This window comes from Anoplopoma fimbria, chromosome 4, assembly GCF_027596085.1.
Source record: "Anoplopoma fimbria isolate UVic2021 breed Golden Eagle Sablefish chromosome 4, Afim_UVic_2022, whole genome shotgun sequence".
Taxonomy (NCBI): domain Eukaryota; kingdom Metazoa; phylum Chordata; class Actinopteri; order Perciformes; family Anoplopomatidae; genus Anoplopoma; species Anoplopoma fimbria.
In genome coordinates, this window is record NC_072452.1 from 10,880,467 (window position 1) to 10,900,473 (window position 20,007).

Here is a 20,007-nt window from a genome sequence, read left to right on the forward strand (position 1 = left end):
TGGTCATTTATTTTTTACAAGTTGTTCTTACATGGAAGATGGTTTATATGAGAAACAGGACTGAAAGGAACAGGGCTTTTTAGCAAATACATGTAATGTGGCCACACCAATGCTAAACGCATGAAAACACTTGGAGCCTTCATGTGGTTTACCAAAAACTATCTTTAGAAAAGACCCTACTACCATCTAAGGAAATGCTATTCATGTAATTTCCTGATGCAGTATAGTAATTTAGCAGAATGGCCCATCTGTTATCCAAGCTCTAAAACATTATTAAAACGCAGATATTCTATGTTTCTCAAAGCATAGTTGGTCAGTTCGCACTTCAATATAATTTCTCAACATGATGCTGCAAAATTAGTAGATAGGAACACAGATGTATAGGCCTTAATATGTCATTATTAGATTGGTAATACTGATGAATCAGCGTTAAAGCAGCAGTGGCTGAACATATCTAAGTACATTGACAAATACATTGACAAATTTGAAGTACTTGTACTTTACTTGAGTATTTCCATTTTGTGCTAAACTGTATACCTGTATACCTGTACTAAGATTTATTTTGGATCTATAATCGTAAGTATTATAATCCAATAATATATTTTATTTTTTTGTACTTCTAGTATATTTTTATGCCAATACTTTTGTACTTTTACTTCAGATTTTTTTTAATTCAGAGCTTTTAGTTGTTACAGATTATTTTGTTGTATTGCTACTTTTACTCATGTAAATGATCTGAGTACTTCTTCCACAACTAGTAAGCAGTATTTTACTGTTAGCTCATTTAGGTTGATTTACTTTCCGCAACTTTTCGTACAGTAGCGTGGGCCAGTGACCGACTTATTGGGCTTTTTCCAAAGGGTCACACAACACATCTGTCATGAGGTGATCAATGGAGAAAGAGGAAAAAAATAAGTTTCCTCACTCATTTGCTTTCTATGTGAAATGCAGGGTCATTTTAAATATTTGTTCCTCAAACAGTTATTCAATTGAAAATAGAGTTTGAGTGGACATGTCTTTTTTAGTGGAACTGCTTACAACATCTGAATTATGACAGGGTGAAATGAAATAACATGATTATTATGATCCTTCCTGCCTGTTCTGTGGCGTGGGTACCTCTTAAAACTGCACTGGAGTGATTATTGTGAAAAGTTACAAATATCACCTGAAGATGGGGCTGCTCTACAAAGGTTATCAGTGTACGTACAGTATGTAAAATGTGGAGACATGAATTAATTAGTTTGAGTGGGACTTTCAGTCCCTCCTTTACTCTGCAATCTTGGTAACAATTGGTTTTAGAACTTGTCGAATGAAATATGTTGCAATTTCAATTAAGTACTGCTCAACTGGTCTGTCTTTCAAATCATTGGTATGATTGCTGGCAGCTATCCCCGGTCATATTTTACTTAAATTGTTTTAAGTAACACTATTAAAAGTGAAGAAATAAAAAAAGAAATGTTCATTTTATTTCAATAATAACAACATAAATATCTGCATTATAAGAATGAGAGTAAAAAGAACACCGAAGAAGAACTGGAATTGTCTCTGCCAGTCAGAGTTTCCTTTTTCTCATGTGTGGGATAAAGCAAAAAGTTTGAGTCAAATATTTCCTTACTTACTCCACGCATTCATTTTTACATGTCATGACAGAAAAACCACAGGTGAACCTAAAATATAACTGACATTAATGATGTCACTGTCGACCACCTAAAATGAACCGAGTTATCATTCATTTTATCAGTTCCATCTGTGCTTACCCGTTGCAACAAGTCAAAATGTCTAGTGTGAAAAAGGTTTGTGGGCATCTGTTTCACAGCAGGATGTTAAATTAACCTGTGAGCTCACAGACATTACAAAAGCACACTTAATACATTTTGAATGGAAAAGTTGAAATTATATACCACCCTTAGACATTAGGAAAACCTTCATCAAATTTGAAAAAAAGGTGATGGCAAGCAATTCTTGGTGAGAGTTTTGCTGATAAGGGATTAGCAGGTAATTGCTTAGTAATAACGCCATGCCCCCTGTGGAACATAGTAAAACAGATACAAATCATCCTTTGATCCTTATTTGGTGTCTTCTTCCTCTGACGTGTGTATACTGTGGTCTCAGAGTGTCAGGGTGTCAATATATAAGAGGCAAAACAGAGTGTCTCGGGTATTCAACTTCTCTGCTCAACCTAACAGTACTGCCTCACACTGCTTTAGAGACATGAAGATTCAAAGTCTTACACTGATGATGATGGCCGCAACGGTCTACGCAACATCATTACACCATGTCAAACATGTCAAACATGACAGAAAAACGCTGCTGACCCAGATTCATGACGAGGCAGAAAGGCTGAGCAAAGAAGGGGTAAGAAAACTACAAAACTACACAGTTGATTTGTTTGTTTTATAATATACTGATTTATTTATCTTGTCATTTAAGGGGAATGAGGTATGGATAAAAAGGATATCAACAGGTCATGGAACATGTAAAGTATGTTTGGAACCTTTTCTAATTATTGGAATTAATGTATACATGACATTTGTCTGACATAGTAGATGTAAACTTGCATGGAACTTGTGAACTCCCTAAGATGAAGCTTAGCTGGTTTCTTTAGATTGATTCAGTGCTAACTCCAACGTGTTAAATACCACTACTGTACTAATTTTGCTTTTCTCTTCACAGAAACACTTCTTCTGTTTGGCTGAGAAGGCTCTCGAGGAGGCCAAATATAAGTTAGCCAAACACTTAAATGTATCAACACTCATCAGGCTGTTGAAAGGGTGCAAGGTAAAGAGGAATTCAATGTGATTGAACATGCGTTGAGCCAGAATTCATAAATTACATTTCCAACGGCTACAGTGACTCTATAAGGCATCTTTGCTAACAATGTATATGCTCTTTAATGTCAAACATGTTCTTCTTCACTTTAGTTTTGTGTTCAGTAGATCTTTGTGTGCTTATAACTAAAATTGTCATAACTATTTTGATTCAGACCGAGAATGAAGTCTGTTCCCTGAAAAATGAAGAATATCTCCTACCAAGATTTTTTGAAGACATCAAGTGTTGTTCAAAAAAAGCACTTAACTCGGAAGACGGATGTAACATAAAAAGTTAAATCTATTTATTGTGAAACATAATATTTATTTTCCTATGAATCTTATTTTTGAAGTATTTGTATTTATAAATCAATAAATTATAATGGCGCAGTGGTTTGTCTGTAAAGTCAATATTTTTTTACATCATGCCTGCTTATCAATTTTTGGGTATCAACGATCCATCCTCAGTATTCAAGTAAATCTGTGCGGTTAACCTAACAGCAGTTTCACACTGAAGAACAAACATTTGAACATGGGACTACGCTTTAAGGTTTACAGATTTTCCAACAGTAGGACACGCAATTGAAAAGAATGTGGTGATTGTCGTTTCGGTACGTATAACCTTTTTTAAAAGCAACAATAACAAATTAGTAATATTGCCGATTTAATAATGTAACTGACAAACAGCGACAGGAAAGTGAGATAAAAGGTGTAAAATAATTGAATAAATAAAATATCCAGGGGTTTGGTGCATGTAAACATTTGAAACACATTATGATACAAAATAATAGTCAGTTTGTATCTACAGAACATCATGAAATAAATGATCTTCACAAAAACCTCATACTAGTGCATTAAACTAAGGCATACAGTATGTATGGTGTAAATCAATATAACACAAAGGGTTCTGACTTTTGAAAATAAATAAAAAGATGACTTGCTTAGATTAACAAATGGCACTAACATAGGAGCTGGCTGGCATGCATGCCCCTATGCTTCTGACCTAAAGAAAAAATGCTATAATGCACTTTACAGTTTCATACTTGATACTACATACCCTGTGCAAGTAAATTAACACCCTTAATCAGAGTTCCATTACAATGTATTCCTATCAGCATGGGCCGTTTAATATGAATCCATTTCTTACATAGCAGGAAATCTGTAATTAAGAAGTTACAACTTAAACGGTGTGATATTTGTTGCAAAACAATTAGTGTTTTAAAACACACAACACATTTCAAAGGGTATGGATGCAGATTATAGTTCATGTCCACAACTCTGTTTAAGAAATCTTCTTTCAGAGTGTTTGTCATTTTCATAACCAAATGTGTTGCATGTGAAAAATGTTTAGTGTATATTCCTCCTTGATGCTAAAGAGGTGCTAAGGTAGAAGAGCGTTATTTGATCAGAAGCTGCTGCCAACAAAATGTGTTCCAAAGCGACACCAAAAGGTTGGACATCCACAAAGAAGAGTTACACTACAAGAAAAAGAACAGGTCCTCTTGGCCAAGAGGTCTTACTCCAATCATAGGTGCAGCTCCGTCACATTTAAAACGATACTATTTATACAGTGTATTCAGATAATCTTTTAAATTATGATCCTTCCTGCCTGTTCTGTGGCGTGGGTACCTCTTAAAACTCTGCATTATAAGAATGAGAGTAAAAAGAACACCGAAGAAGGACTGGAATTGTCTCTGCCAGTCAGTTTCCTTTTTCTCATGTGTGGGATAAAGGAAAAAGCTTGAGTCAGATATTTCCTTACTTACTCCACGCATTCATTTTTACATGTCATAACAGAAAAACCACAGGTGAACCTAAAATATAACCGACATTAATGATGTCACTGTCGACCACCTAAAATAAACCGAGTTATCATTAATTTTATCAGTTCCATCTGTGCTTACCTGTTGCAACAAGTCAAAATGTCTAGTGTGAAAAAGGTTTGTGGGCATCTGTTTCACAGCAGGATGTTACATTGACCTGTGAGCTCACAGACATTACAAAAACACACTTAATACATTTTACATTACATTACATTACATTACAGTCATTTAGCAGACGCTTTTATCCAAAGCGACTTACAGGAAGTGTATTCAACATAGGTATTCAAGAGAACTACTAGTCACCAGAAGTCATAAGTGATCTCCTTTCTTAAACAAGCATCTTAAAGCATAAACCAGAGCAAAAGTATAGTGCAGAGGCAGATTACTACGAAAACAATAATTGCAACAGACTAATACGAATATAATAAGTGCTACAAACTACTACGAATAGGATAAGTGCAGTAAACGAATACGAATTCAATAAGTGCAGCGAACTGATACGAATACAGTAAGTGCAACAACTAGTACGAATGCAATAAGTGCTACGAGGAAGGCTCAGGGTAGTGCTTCTTCAATGGAAAAGTTGAAATTATATATCACCCTTAGACATTAGGAAAACCTTCATCAAATTTGAAAAAAGGTGATGACAAGCAATTCTTGGTGAGAGTTTTGCTGATAAGGGATTAGCAGGTAATTGCTTAGTAATAACGCCATGCCCCCTGTGGAACATAGTAAAACAGATACAAATCATCCTTTGATCCTTCTTTGGTGTCTTCTTCCTCTGACGTGTGTATACTGTAGTGTCAGGGTGTCAATATATAAGAGGCAAAACAGAGTGTCTCGGGTATTCAACTTCTCTGCTCAACCTAACAGTACTGCCTCACACTGCTTTAGAGACATGAAGATTCAAAGTCTTACACTGATGATGATGGCCGCAACGGTCTACGCAACATCATTACACCATGTCAAACATGTCAAACATGACAAAGATGACAAAGATGACAAAGATGACAGAAATACGCTGCTGACCCAGATTCATGACGAGGCAGAAAGGCTGAGCAAAGAAGGGGTAAGAAAACTACAAAACTACACAGTTGATTTGTTTGTTTTATAATATACTGATTTATTTATCTTGTCATTTAAGGGGAATGAGGTATGGATAAAAAGGATATCAACAGGTTATGAAACATGTACGGTATGTTTGGAACCTTTTCTAATTATTGGAATTAATGTACACATGACATTTGTCTGACATAGTAGATGTAAACTTGCATGGAACTTGTGAACTCCCTAAGATGAAGCTTAGCTGGTTTCTTTAGATTGATTCAGTGCTAACTCCAACGTGTTAAATACCACTACTGTACTAATTTTGCTTTTCTCTTCACAGGAACACTTCTTCTGTTTGGCTGCGAAGGCTCTCGAGGAGGCCAAATATAAGTTAGCCGAAAACTTAAATGTATCAACACTCATCAGGCTGTTGAAAGGGTGCAAGGTAAAGAGGAATTCAATGTGATTGAACATGCGTTGAGCCAGAATTCATAAATTACATTTCCAACGGCTACAGTGACTCTATAAGGCATCTTTGCTAACAATGTATATGCTCTTTAATGTCAAACATGTTCTTCTTCACTTTAGTTTTGTGTTCAGTAGATCTTTGTGTGCTTATAACTAAAATTGTCATAACTATTTTGATTCAGACCGAGAATGAAGTCTGTTCCCTGAAAAATGAAGAATATCTCCTATCAAGATTTTTTGAAGACATCATGTGTTGTTCAAAAAAAGCACTTAACCCGAAAGTCAGATGTAACATAAAAAGTTAAATCTATTCATTGTGAAACATAATATTTATTTTCCTATGCATCTTATTTTTGAAGTATTTGTATTTATAAATCAATAAATTATAATGGCACAGTGGTTTGTCTGTAAAGTCAATATTTTTTTACATCATGCCTGCTTATCAATTTTTGGGTATCAGCGATCCATCCTCAGTATTCAAGTAAATCTGTGCGGTTAACCTAACAGCAGTTTCACACTGAAGAACAAACATTTGAACATGGGACTACGCTTTAAGGTTTACAGATTTTCCAACAGTAGGACACGCAATTGAAAAGAATGTGGTGATTGTCGTTTCGGTACGTATAACCTTTTTTAAAAGCAACAATAACAAATTAGTAATATTGCCGATTTAATAATGAAACTGACAAACAGCGACAAGAAAGTGAGATAAAAGGTGTAAAATAATTTAATAAATAAAATATCCAGGGGTTTGGTGCATGTAAACATTTGAAACACATTATGATACAAAATAATAGTCAGTTTGTATCTACAGAACATCATGAAATAAATGATCTTCACAAAAACCTCATACTAGTGCATTAAACTAAGGCATACAGTATGTATGGTGTAAATCAATATAACACAAAGGGTTCTGACTTTTGAAAATAAATAAAAAGATGACTTGCTTAGATTAACAAATGGCACTAACATAGGAGCTGGCTGGCATGCATGCCCCTATGCTTCTGACCTAAAGAAAAAATGCTATAATGCACTTTACAGTTTCATACTTGATACTACATACCCTGTGCAAGTAAATTAACACCCTTAATCAGAGTTCCATTACAATGTATTCCTATCAGCATGGGCCGTTTAATATGAATCCATTTCTTACATAGCAGGAAATCTGTAATTAAGAAGTTACAACTTAAACGGTGTGATATTTGTTGCAAAACAATTAGTGTTTTAAAACACACAACACATTTCAAAGGGTATGGATGCAGATTATAGTTCATGTCCACAACTCTGTTTAAGAAATCTTCTTTCAGAGTGTTTGTCATTTTCATAACCAAATGTGTTGCATGTGAAAAATGTTTAGTGTATATTCCTCCTTGATGCTAAAGAGGTGCTAAGGTAGAAGAGCGTTATTTGATCAGAAGCTGCTGCCAACAAAATGTGTTCCAAAGCGACACCAAAAGGTTGGACATCCACAAAGAAGAGTTACACTACAAGAAAAAGAACAGGTCCTCTTGGCCAAGAGGTCTTACTCCAATCATAGGTGCAGCTCCGTCACATTTAAAACGATACTATTTATACAGTGTATTCAGATAATCTTTTAAATTATGATCAACAATTATTAATTTGACTCGACTAAGGACTTCTTTTCTGAAAGTAACACAAAAGATACGGTGAATTGACGCTGCTGTTTTCACTGCAGAAGCGATTCGATCACGGCTTCTGGCTTCACAGATCTTTTCCTGTGTGGAGATAGGTATACGATAAGTGTTATCAACAACTTCAGAGAGCTTTCAGCGTTCTCATTTCTCAGAACGACAGTATATAATGATAACGGCTATTTACCATCACGCTAAGGTTTCATATCGTCATTCTATGCTAATTGACTAATTATACACAGTGGCCGAACATCCATAACCAATAACTACTCGGTTTACTCACAGGAGTACCAATGTAGTGTAACTCAAGTTCAGTTGAAAACCTAAAAAAATTGTAATTTAAAACAGAAGGCTAAAGTGCCTTTGTGGCATTTATTTGGGTTAGGGTCAGGGTTATGATCTGTATGGTTGAGGGAGCTGTGTCGATGAGTCAATCTGTAAATTCATCCGCATAAGAGATAATGTAAAGGCTAACGACTGATGCAAGAATAAGTCATGAGACACTACACAGTGGACTGGAATATTGGTAAAGCTCAACAGGATGTGAAGCTTCAGGTTGCCTATGGTGTGTGTAGAAAGTAGATTACCTCCGGCCAGTCTTGGGTCGGCCACTTTTGCCACTTTTAGAGGTTCTGGGTCTCTCTAGTTTCATCAGTGACTGCCGCATGCTCTCCTCTGTGTAGGCCAGATACACATGGGAAAGATCCACCTCAAATGGCTGCGGGGGGTCAGGACCCGAGGAAGAGAGAGGTCAACAATACATTGTCAAGGAGGGAAAGGGGAAAATATCATTACACTAAAACAAGGGTAGGAAAAGAAATGTGCAAAAATCTCACATCTTTTTCTTTTTTGTCTGGAGCAGGGGTCTGTTTTCTCATATTGTTGCCAGTGTATGCCACGCATTTCTGAAAGACATAAGGTACAGCTCAAAGACACACGCTACTAGTGGTCAAATCAGAATTTGCACCTTAAACCGATGGCATTCGAACTGCAAGCCACAGTTTGTGCTTGAGATATGCAAAGTGTGCTCACCAGCTGCCATTCTCCAATGTCTTCATTCCAGTGCACGTAATTTTCTATCATCTCCTAAACAGGAAAACATGAGAAAATATAAAAACTAGAATCAAGGAAAGACATCGTCACTGATGCAAAGCCCCTTAAATCAGCAACTATCCTTTTCTGTGTGACTTTGGGCCTTCTCTTCCTCTGGAGGGAAGTCCACTAGTGCCTGTACAATGTGTGCACTATGCTACATATTCATGGTTTAGAAGGTCTGTGAGGTTGTGAGCGATGTACAAGCTAGGTGCATATGTTTCTACCCAAATCTGATAATGCATCATTGTTTTATATTGAGTCAATTGATCAACTGTATTCGCTGCTTTTCTGCCAAGAGCTTGTGTCGGGTTATTATACACAGAATAGAAATAACAGCGATATGGATACAAATGACTTGCTCCAACACAACCTAAATCAGGTGAAAGTCTGTGAGGGACCAAGGCATGTTTTTATTTCATTGAATGCCTCTTCTTTGTGTACTGATGCGAGGGAACAATACAAGTCATGGGCATTTAGTTAAGTCAAAGAGTCGTAAAGCTACAAATATAAGTACACATTCACACCTGGTATTCCTGGGGAATAAAGTTGTCTATGATGAGCATCTGGAGTCGCAGCTCTCGACTCAGCTGGCGAATGTTCTCCAGGAGGCCCTCGATCTCTCTGTGATGCTCTTGCTGTAGATCTGCCATCTAACAGAAAAAGCACAACAGCGACAGTGGTTCAACTTGTTTTGATCCCCTGATCAATCAAGACAAACTTCAACCATGGCTCGAGTTTCATAAGTTATGAATTAAAGCTCTGATTGAAAAAAGTATTTCATAACATTTTCTACAGGAACTGGGCAACTCATTACAGTCTACACACTATACCACCCTGCAGCCCTGACATTGTATGATTTCTCTCGGTGTTACTCTTTTTTTGTAATGCTTACTTCTGATTTGGCAGCCATCAGCATGGTCCATACTTTCTTCAGCTTCTTGGTCTTTCCTTGAGCCTCCTCCTGCAGACTAGTGTACTTCTCTTCTATGTCCAGACGTTCTTGCTGTTTAAGGAGGGAGAGGGATCAGTGATTATGCAGAAGCAAGCAAGCTTTACTCTGTGGTCATGACTGCGAATACCTACATAGATAAACAGCAGAATTCAAAATAATGTCAATTTTTTATACGAGTGTGAGAAATTAATTTGGATCATAACAAAAGAGAACGGACACATTTCCATTTCTCTGAACACAGAGAAAGTGAGAGAGTACATAGAAGCTTCTAACCAGACTTTCCAACCACAAAGATTCTGCCATTGCAGTACGAATCCGCTGGCGTCGTGGTTAACACCTCTTGTAGACTATGTGATATCTGATGTCATATCTTGGTTGTAATCAGCTGATGACAGCTGCTGCACATCGGAAGATGGCACTATTCTAATTTCAGAAATGAAACTGTTTATGCAAACACATCATCTTGTTTCTTAATATCGGTCAAATTGTTCATTCAGCTGTTTAGTGAAGACAATTTTAGCAAATGAACAAATACAGCATAAAGCATTTTACTCCAGCATGATCAGTAGACATTATCTGGTTAATACTACTTCAGTTACAGCATGATAGTTGGAGTATCCAATATGATGTAACTGATGCACACATCCATGTAATCTTTTCAGAATGACAAAGTAGGGAAATATGTGATATCAGCTGATCCACTTATTGAAGTATTTGGTAGTATCCATACCTCTTTCTCCTCCAGCTCCCTCCGCAGCTTTTCGGCCCTCCTGCGACGTTCTTCCAGTTCATTGTTGGACTCCTGCAAAAGCTTCTCCTGCTCCTCAGCCTTGGCCAAGAGGTCCACCCCACCCACAATTACCTTCTTCTCCAAGGCCGACAATTTATCCAGCAGAAGGTGATGCTCCTGCCTAAGGGTTTAGAGAAGGATCAGGTATTAAATGAGTGGATAACATATTACCACATCCAGTAACAATTAAAGAAGACATAGATTATTTGATTTGTATCATCATGAATACCAAAGTTAATCAAAAATACAAATGTCTTTTTCCCGGACTTACTGGGCTTTAAGAAGGTCCTTCTCCCTCTTCTCAAGCTCTGCTCTTGCCTTGTTCCTTTCCTCCTCCTCCATGTCGAGCTTGGCCTCCAAGGCCTTTCTTTCCTCTTCAATCTTTGCCTGCATCTCCACCATTTTGTCCGGGGAAACCTTCTTCCTCCCTTGAAAGACACACAGGGAACCATGTTATCTTTAATTTACAGGTTGTTTTAGATGTATCTTCTAATACTATATTACTTGTCAGTGTATAAGTTACAATTATATCAATGCAGATTAATTCTATACTGGGTTTTTAAATCAGCATTAGTATTATTTAATATTTTCGGTTTTAGATTATAAATGTGCAATGTTTAAGTCAAATTAATGTCGTAAGAAGGAGTGCCAGAGAGAGCCAGCTGCTCAAAGTTCTGTCTTGCTAATGCACAGTAATGAATCATTGTTATTGCAAGCAAAATTTAAAAACAAGGGAAACTACATAAAGTGAAAGATTATTTTAACAACATGGCGGCTATGAAGATGCAACAGCAAGAGACACATGGGTGGTAGTCATATATGGATGAACAGAAAGATGTTAGCAGCAGTTATACCATAAACCTGTTATCTGATGCGTCAGAGTTAGTGAAAGAGCTACTTAACACACGGCGACTTTGTGCGACTAGAGATGCCAGTTGCTATTGGACAACAGGACTATGTAGATTCTTACACCAACCTCTTTCTTCTTGAATTAAGAGGTGTTTAGCAAGTCAGACAGGCGGCATTTGCACCAGGAGGAGGAGAGAGAGAGAGAGAGAGACAAAGAGCATCACATTATAGAGTGATCATGAAAGTCTCATGATGACAGAGTGGAACACCACATACGGGACAAGGAGTGGGAGAAAGACAAGTCAAACAACAGAAAGAGAAGACTCCGTAACAATCACAAAATGGCAGAGAGTAGTGACAGCAGATAGATGTAAGGCGAAAAAAAGAAATGCGAAACATCACTTATGAATTATGATGTGGATGAATTACGTCTTTGAGAGACAGAAGTTACAGATTACACAACACAGCTTGGCAGAGGTGTAACTTGAATCTGGAGACATGAAATCATAATGCAGAACCAGTCTGTAATTTCGAAACTGTGTTAATTTAGGTCATGCTTGGAAGAAAGTAGGAGAAATTCGACATTAGATTTTGCCAATTCATTGGAAGGATCTGTTCAACAGTGCAACAGTCCCAGTTAAATTCATGGATCCATCCATCCAAGACATCCATATCAAAACACCGGGAACCTTTGCAATCACTTTAAAAAATATTGGGGGGGGGGGGTTCTTGGCTGTGAGAACACACAGGAGTGGCACAGACACAGGGAATGTATTAAGCCCTTTTCACACATGCACTGTTTTCCATAAATGTTCTGTGAAAATTCACTGTGGCAAATTGCCAACTCAGGACCTTGAACATCTTAAGTGTCAATTAAGTGGACAATACAAACGTAAACATTAAGTTAATTTACTTTGATTCACCAAAAATCTCTTCTGTGAATTCCTGAATCAATAATAAAATGCAAACTAGGAAGAGGTCATGTCTACTTATATCTAGGCTGCAATACCCTCTGTAGGTGTTCATTTTAAAAATATATATTTAATTTGATCGGAAACATGTAGCAATTTTAATTCGCATTGGGATTTGTATCAATTAATGGATACATATGATAAATAGAAAAGATGTAACGAAATCTTTTAATATGTTTACATGTTACGTGTGAAAACGCCAGCCGTGCTGCTTTTATCCGAGGATAAAGAGAGAGCAGCGCGACTGAGACGAATCCATGAGTTCTGGCGCCAAAATAATATTTTATATGAAAAGAGAAGCACATCCCAACACAAACGGAAACAAAGTACAAAAGTTCACAATGAAAACCCTAAACAGTGCACGCTTTATCACTCTCACCAGGGGGAACTTAAATTCAATCTGACCATTTCGCTAAGAGACAAATCATTTACATTATGTATTTATCACAAAAAAATTGTGTTGATATTTATCATGGATGGTCCACCAGCTGTTGTTGATCGGGCACATATTAAAGGCTTGACAACAATGACGTAATTGACAGCATAGAGAAAAGTACCCGAGGTGTCCAAAAATAGTTTTTTTAATTTTGTGAATGAGGTCACTATATAGGCCAATACATAGAACTTCCCTAGACAGTGGGTATAGCTAGGGAGTAAGTAGATCAGTGAATGAATTTAGACACATTCATTAATTCATTAATTCATCTTCCGTAACCTCTTATCCTGTTAAGGGTTGCGGGGGTGCTGGAGCCGATCCCAGCTGTCATTGAGTGAAGGCAGGGTTCACCCTGGACAGGTCGCCAGCCTATCACAGGGCTGACATATAGAGACAGACAACCACTCACGCTCACATTCACACCTACGGGCAATTTTAGAGTCATCAATTAACCTTACCTGCATGTCTTTGGACTGTGGGAGGAAGCCGGAGAACCCGGAGAGAACCCACGCTGACACAGGGAGAACATGCAAACTCCACACAGAAGGCCGTCTAGTCCGGCTATTGAACTCTTGAATGCCTCTTGCTGTGAGGCGACAGTGCTAACCACTACACCACCGTGCAGCAATTTAGACACAGCCACAGTTTATGTTATGCGCCAACCACAGCAAAGCAAATTTCTTCTATGTGAAACTTTCTTGGCAATAAGTCAGATTGTGATCTGAGCGTGCGGCAAAAAACAAAACAAAAAACCTCTCCCTTGGTAAAAATGTAAAAAAATAACTTTTTACCACTAAAATACCACTAAAATCTGTTTTGCAAGTTTTTAAGATGTACTGAAATGAAAAAAAATAAATGAAAAAAGGCGATGTTAAGTTTAATCAAATTTTCATGCAGGCCTGTTGTATCATGATGTGAATCATGAGCGCCCATCTTTAGACAGTTATTCACGACAACTTTAAAGAGGAAATTCTATGAATGACTGAACCAAAGAAAATAACAGTTAGAAAAACCCCCTAATGACACAGCACAACTTTTTTCTAATCATCACACTCAAACACATCAATCGATTTGCCCTTCATTTTTCACTGTCAACTGTTCACACCATAAAACAGAAAACCTGTTGAAGCTACAAACACCACGTAAGCAAATCAGGAATCGAAGAGAGAAAAAAAGCTTAATGTCTGGTCATATTAAAATTATTAAATAACTTTCTCTAGGGAAGCTACAGGGTGTTTTGACAACGATTAGCAATACTTAAGTAGGAGCAAGCCCCCCAAAGCACTGCCTGTGGTCAGCAATCAAGTAATGGAGATTAACAGCCACTCAGCTGCAAAATATGCTTCAATCAGTTAGACAGCCTGCACGGTGTGAGATTTGATACACTCTTAATCCTTGGTGTCATTTTTTAAATATCCTCTAGCAGTGATTCCACCACGGAATGAAAAAAACCCTCGAGTCAAGAGGGTTTTTTTCCCCGTATAGAGGAGCTCGGTGCTGGCGCCAGAAACCCTGCCTTACATCTATATTCAAAACCAGCAATTTTACCGGATCCATGTGTGAAAAAGGCTCAAGTTTGTGGGCAGGTGGGTTGCTAGAGCACAGTGCTGCTCCAACTCACTATTCTGAGGTTCATCCTCAGTGGGCAGTGGCACTGAGGAGGAGCAGGCAAATTCTGAACTATTGCTGCTGTTGCTACTGCCTGGAAAAGAAGCAAAGGAAGCACCCCTCCCACCAAAGCCCACAGTGTGAAACACGTAGGGGTAGACAGCCATTGAGTTTGCAGGACGTAAGGCAGAATGTCGGAGCTATATGTTGGTCCAACAAATTAGGCAGCTGCGGGTGAACACATGCAAATTGTTGATACAGCACAGCACCGTACTCACAGATCTGAATGTCTTGGTTACTATAAATTCCAAATAACCTGATACTACAGTATTGGAAAGAATCATAATGACAACTGGAAAATTCAGAGATATCAATATATAAGAACATGGCCTCACCGGAACATTAGTGTCAGTATTGCAACATAACGAATGACCTAATTATGCTTCTTTATCTGTATTTAAAACTTTCTAGTTCCACTTAAAAACAGAAAGGGCGAGAAGGTGAGAATACAAGGGAAACTCCCAAATGACAACAGTGTTATGTTTATGGACGCCTGTTAACAGAGTTGAGCCTAAGTGGTGAGCTAAAAGTAACTTCAGCTTGATAATCACCTGAGGAACTGAATGCTGACTCTTATTACAATTAACATGCTGACAAGAGATTAAAATAAATATTTGCAAACGTTACAGATGTATATCCAACCATTTACAAAAACACAAACCACTGAATGAAAAAAACTCTCCCAACACTTATGAAGATTGCATCAACAGATTTTCAGTAATTTCCTCTAATGCACACATCCATCTATGTGTGCATAAATTGTGCAAATTTGTGTGCAAATTTCCCCGCTGCGGGACTAATAAAGGATTATCTTATCTTATTACAAATTCTTACCTCTTCTTTTCCTGCGGCCTTCTCCTGCCACACCTCCTTCGTCATCACCTTCATCCATCTCTTCTGATCCACTGCCCTCTGAGCCAGAGATCTCTTCACCTAGAATCGAAACAAAACATTTAAAAAGAACCTTGGAAACCAAACGGCATGATTATTTTTTCTGCCTGGCTCATTACCTTCCACCAGTTTCTTCTTAAGCTCTTCAATCTCCTTCTGAAATTGGCGCAATAGGGCATCCTTAGGATCTTCGTTGATCCTGGCTTTGTTCTTGATGTTTTTAGCCCTATTAGCGTAGCGCAGGGTACTGATGGTCTCATCATAGTTATAGTCTGCTGGGCCTATATTTGCACACTGTTGAAGAGAAGCATGTCATTTAAAAGTGAGTCAAAAAATGTGATGTCAAAATTGAGTGTGTTAAAATACTTGGAATTTACAAATGCTTAGAAAATGTTGACCTGGACATTTATTGCTCTCTGAAATTATGTATTTGTTGCTTACAACGCAACGCTTCTAGAACAGTTTTCAAACTTTCACGCTACCATCATGGTCTTGGAGTTTCCTCCTAATGAATCCTGCAGCAGTCGGGTTAGTTTAGAGTTCCTGTAGGGCACGTGAGTGCTCTTGCCGTCAACCAGGGCAGAGATGACGTTGCCCAGTGTGGAGAGAGAAAGATTGATCTTTGTCGCTTCCTTTAAACGCTGACCTGTGGCTCCAGTCTTGCCCTGTCTCTCCGAGCCCTGTAGGGGTAGGGGGGTAGGTTAATTGGTGATGGTCAGATGGATTGGGGAGGATAAAGCATATTTCCTAGTCGCATCTGTATCATTTCATTTTCAAGGAAGTAGTTAAGTTTTACTCAGAAATTTCTAGCCACAGATACATACAGCAAGATCAACCAGATGAAGCTTTCCCATGCGGACATGCTGGTTTCCATCAACACCCTTCTCACTGCACTCGATGGTGATGGTGAAGATAGCGTGAGAACGGGAGCTGTGTTCATTCATGTTTGTTGCTCCGACAGACCCTTCACACAGTGAAATATGAATTAATCAAACAGCATGACTCATAGAAGTATGTGTGATAACTAACTTATGAAATCTGATCTAATTATTTAGAAAGTATTTCTGACAATTTACAGTACAAGTATTCATAAATTTCCATTGCACATAATCCTATTTCTTAACAGTTTGTACGCATTGTATTTTAAAAATTAAGAATACATTTTTTATGTGCATCAATTAGCTTAATTCACACAACGATGTATACATGGATGCAAACACATGTACTGCTAGTGAAAAAGAAAAGCTACTCAATAAAAACGTGGCAGCGTAATATATAACCTTGTCACAAAGGCCTGTGCTATCTCCTTTTATAAAAAGGAAATCTCTCTCACACACACACACACACACACACACACACACACACACACACACACACACACACACACACACACACACACACACACACACACACACACAGTGTGTCATCACGCTTACATTTGCTTTGAAGCCGAAGCTTGTGGTCGTAAAATGTAAACGCCTATCGTGTATAAAATGCAAGAACAGAAAAATGCTTCCAGAGGCCTCTTTAATGGTCGTCTATGGATATCTATTTCTGTGTTCATGCTGTCAAGTTATTCCTCTTACGGTTTTTGTGGCCCAGCGTCATAATCCTGTCCATGTCGTCGGCATTGTTCACGACGTAACCAGAGAGGTCTTTGATATACACACCAACATCCGGTCTTTCTTTTACCTGTGATGAAAAACTTGAACTTTATCATGGAAAACTGCTGTAAGCATCAAACAGTTAATACGAGCAAATTTATGCAGCCATCTTCTGCAAACATCCGGTTTGGAAAGATGACTCTAGTGAACTTTATAACAGATCCTCCAAGACAGTTTTAATATGAATCACTGAACTCTATGTTTTAGTGTTAGTTTTAAGTATCATTTTACCTCTAGCCTCTGCAGTTGGTCCTTGCCCAACAAGTCTCGCACTTCCTCATTGTAAATCTCCAGGTACGAAACACGAACCAAAAACCTGTGGAAGTTAAATGTCTATTAAAGTCAGATAAATGCTGAAATGTTAAGCTGCAACTGGCACAACAGGCTTTATAAATACACCACTCATAACACTTAAATGGAACTCTGTTAACATGGAAACCTTTATTCTGCTAATAAGACCCAAATCAGAAAGAAATGCCTCCTTTCCAAAGATTACTTTATTTCAAAAGATTGCTTGTGGTGGAGTGTGCACATTATAAAACTAAACAAGACACCAAAGTTTTCACTTAAATTGATGATAATGATTCACACACTTGGAATCTTCAGCTAGACTAATTATGTGTGTAGACAAAATATTTGTTCCTGACTTTACTGAATGTTTGCTTTCTTACCTTGTGTCACCCTCTGCTTTGGCAATGTGACCAAAAACATGAGCAAAGGAGTTTGGGATTATCCCTCTGAGTTCTGGCACTGCCCTCACACCCTCCATGGTGAATGTTTTTCCTGTGCCAGTTTGCCCGTATGCAAAAATGGTGCCTGAAATGGACAGCAGAGCATACAATCCCAGTTCCATTTACAGTATAGAATACGAAGATTTAGGCTTAACTTCACCTAAGTAATTATTATATTGTTTAATCATGAAAACACAAAATTGAGGATTAGATTTAATAGAGGCAATAGTGTATGTTTGAGTGTCTGTGTTGAAACGGGTGATTCAGTCTTTACACTGATGAGGCTCATTTTACAGCAATGGTTTACGAATAAAAATAATAATTGATGTTGAATTCAATTTACCATTGTATCCCTCTAATACTGAGTCAACTATGGGGCGGGCAGTGAGGTTGTAGACATCCAGCTGTTTGCTGTCTGGTCCAAACACGGTGTCAAACGTGAAGGTCTTAGGAGGCTCATGGGGGGTCTCCAGTTTGCTGACGGATATGGTCCCACGGATCTCGTCCACACTGACGGCCTGTTTGTGACTCATCATCTTCTCCTTCTGGTTGAAGGGACGACATCTTACCACCACCTTGACATTGTCATTGCCCTCCTGCCTGTCAGGTCTCTCAAACTTATTGCTCTGAAAAAGAAGGGACCATAATAAACAGGCACAGTTAACCAACATGTGCATGAGGGCAGCTGTCAGTCTGCAGCTTGGCTCAGTCAAAACAGAGCTCGCCCACGTGACTCGCTTTGCCCACTTCCGGGTTGCTAGGCAGACAAACGCTCACCTTACTCACGCTGAAGATGACGTGAGCTACCTGGCCTTAGCTGACTAGCACACACACACACACACACACACACACACACACACACACACACAATGTGCAATAGCAAATTCGGGGAAATATTGTTTTTTATTAAAATCACCACACTGTTGTCATCTGGTGCTAATTGATTTAAACTAGCCATGCACAATCCCCTTGGTGGACACTGGTGAGCTAACGATGCTAACCGGTTAGCATCACATCCGTGCGGGTCGCAGAAAGGGAGGAACCCTTTCAAACCAAACCAAATAAAAACCGCAAACCATGCACGTCGACTTACCGGCATAGTGGGGATGCAGAGAGGCTATTATAGTATGTGTTTAATGACGGTTAAATGTTTGCAAGGCTTTGTTCGTTTGACTCTTATTCGAATGATTTCCAGCGCAGTGCCCATATCACAGGCTCACATCCGATAGCTTGTTGTCAGCTCGATGCTGGACTGCGCATGCGTGGCAGGGGGAGGAGGAGGGGGGAGGAGGGTCTTCAGTGGATGGTTGCAGTAACTGCTGCAGTGCAGGATACTGGATAGCATCAGTGTGTTCAGATATTTAATAAATAGGGGACATTCAAAGGAAGATTTATCATGCATTTATGCCTACTGTAGGGGATTCAATTCAGTGCAATGCAATAAAAGTAGAGTGGTAAAAAAAAAGTAGTTATTGTATTTGTATTAGTTTGTTGCCCTTATTGTATTCATATTAGTTTGTTTCTTCACTTATTGTATTCGTATTAGTTTGTTGCTCTTATTGTATTCGTATTAGTTTGTTTCTGTACTTTTGCTCTGGTTTATGCTTTTAGATGCTTGTTTAAGAAAGGAGATGCACTTATGACTTCTGGTGACTAGTAGTTCTCTTGAATACCTATGTTGAATACACTTATTGTAAGTCGCTTTGGATAAAAGCGTCTGCTAAATGACTAATGTAATGAAATGTAGTTGCTGTGCCACATTGAACCCCCACTCCTCTCACTTACAGTAACTGCTGCAGTGCAGGCTACTGGATAGCATCAGTGTGTTCATATATTTAATAAATAGGGGACATTCAAAGGAAAATTTATCATGCATTTAATGCATTTATGCCTACTGTAGGGGATTCAATTCAGTGCAATGAAATAAAAGTAGGGTGGTAAAAAAGAACCCTCCAAAAAGTAGTTATTATTGTATTTGTATTAGTTTGTTGCACTTATTGTTTTCGTAGTAATTTGCTTCTGCATTATACTTTTGCTCTGGTTTATGCTCTTAGATGCTTGTTTAAGAAAGGAGATCACTTATGACTTCTGGTGACTAGTAGTTCTCTTGAATACCTATGTTGAATACACTTATTGTAAGTCGCTTTGGATAAAAGCGTCTGC

The 20,007-nt window shown here is 38.3% G+C and overlaps 1 protein-coding gene across 2 annotated transcripts; it reads right to left on the bottom strand.

Moving 5' to 3' along the window:
- Positions 1–6,866: 6,866 nt before the first annotated feature.
- kif3a (kinesin family member 3A) lies at positions 6,867–19,124 on the bottom strand. 2 transcript variants are annotated; one of them, XM_054597053.1, is made up of 19 exons: positions 18,938–19,124; positions 18,188–18,470; positions 17,785–17,929; positions 17,345–17,429; positions 17,036–17,141; positions 16,274–16,413; positions 15,932–16,129; positions 15,569–15,743; positions 15,393–15,491; positions 14,512–14,592; positions 11,611–11,619; positions 10,906–11,062; positions 10,575–10,755; positions 9,785–9,895; positions 9,417–9,542; positions 8,830–8,883; positions 8,634–8,702; positions 8,385–8,515; positions 6,867–7,881 (listed from the first exon to the last, which is right to left on the bottom strand). In XM_054597053.1, exons 1-19 carry the CDS (start codon positions 18,941–18,943, stop codon positions 7,833–7,835), a joined length of 2,205 nt encoding a protein of 734 aa, XP_054453028.1. In that variant the 5' UTR covers positions 18,944–19,124; the 3' UTR covers positions 6,867–7,832. The 2 variants fall into 2 exon arrangements, with proteins under 2 accessions (XP_054453028.1, XP_054453027.1); XM_054597052.1 differs by lacking the exons at positions 11,611–11,619; positions 14,512–14,592.
- Between the last annotated feature and the right edge of the window lie 883 nt (positions 19,125–20,007).

Excerpts from the sequence above, each read along its gene's own strand:
- kif3a (XM_054597053.1), bottom strand. Across the intron at positions 15,744-15,931 it reads GAAACTCCAAGACCATGATG|TGTGCAAATATAGGCCCAGC; the intron begins GTAGCGTGAAAG and ends TCTCTTCAACAG. Across the intron at positions 8,703-8,829 it reads ACATTGGAGAATGGCAGCTG|AAATGCGTGGCATACACTGG; the intron begins GTGAGCACACTT and ends TATGTCTTTCAG.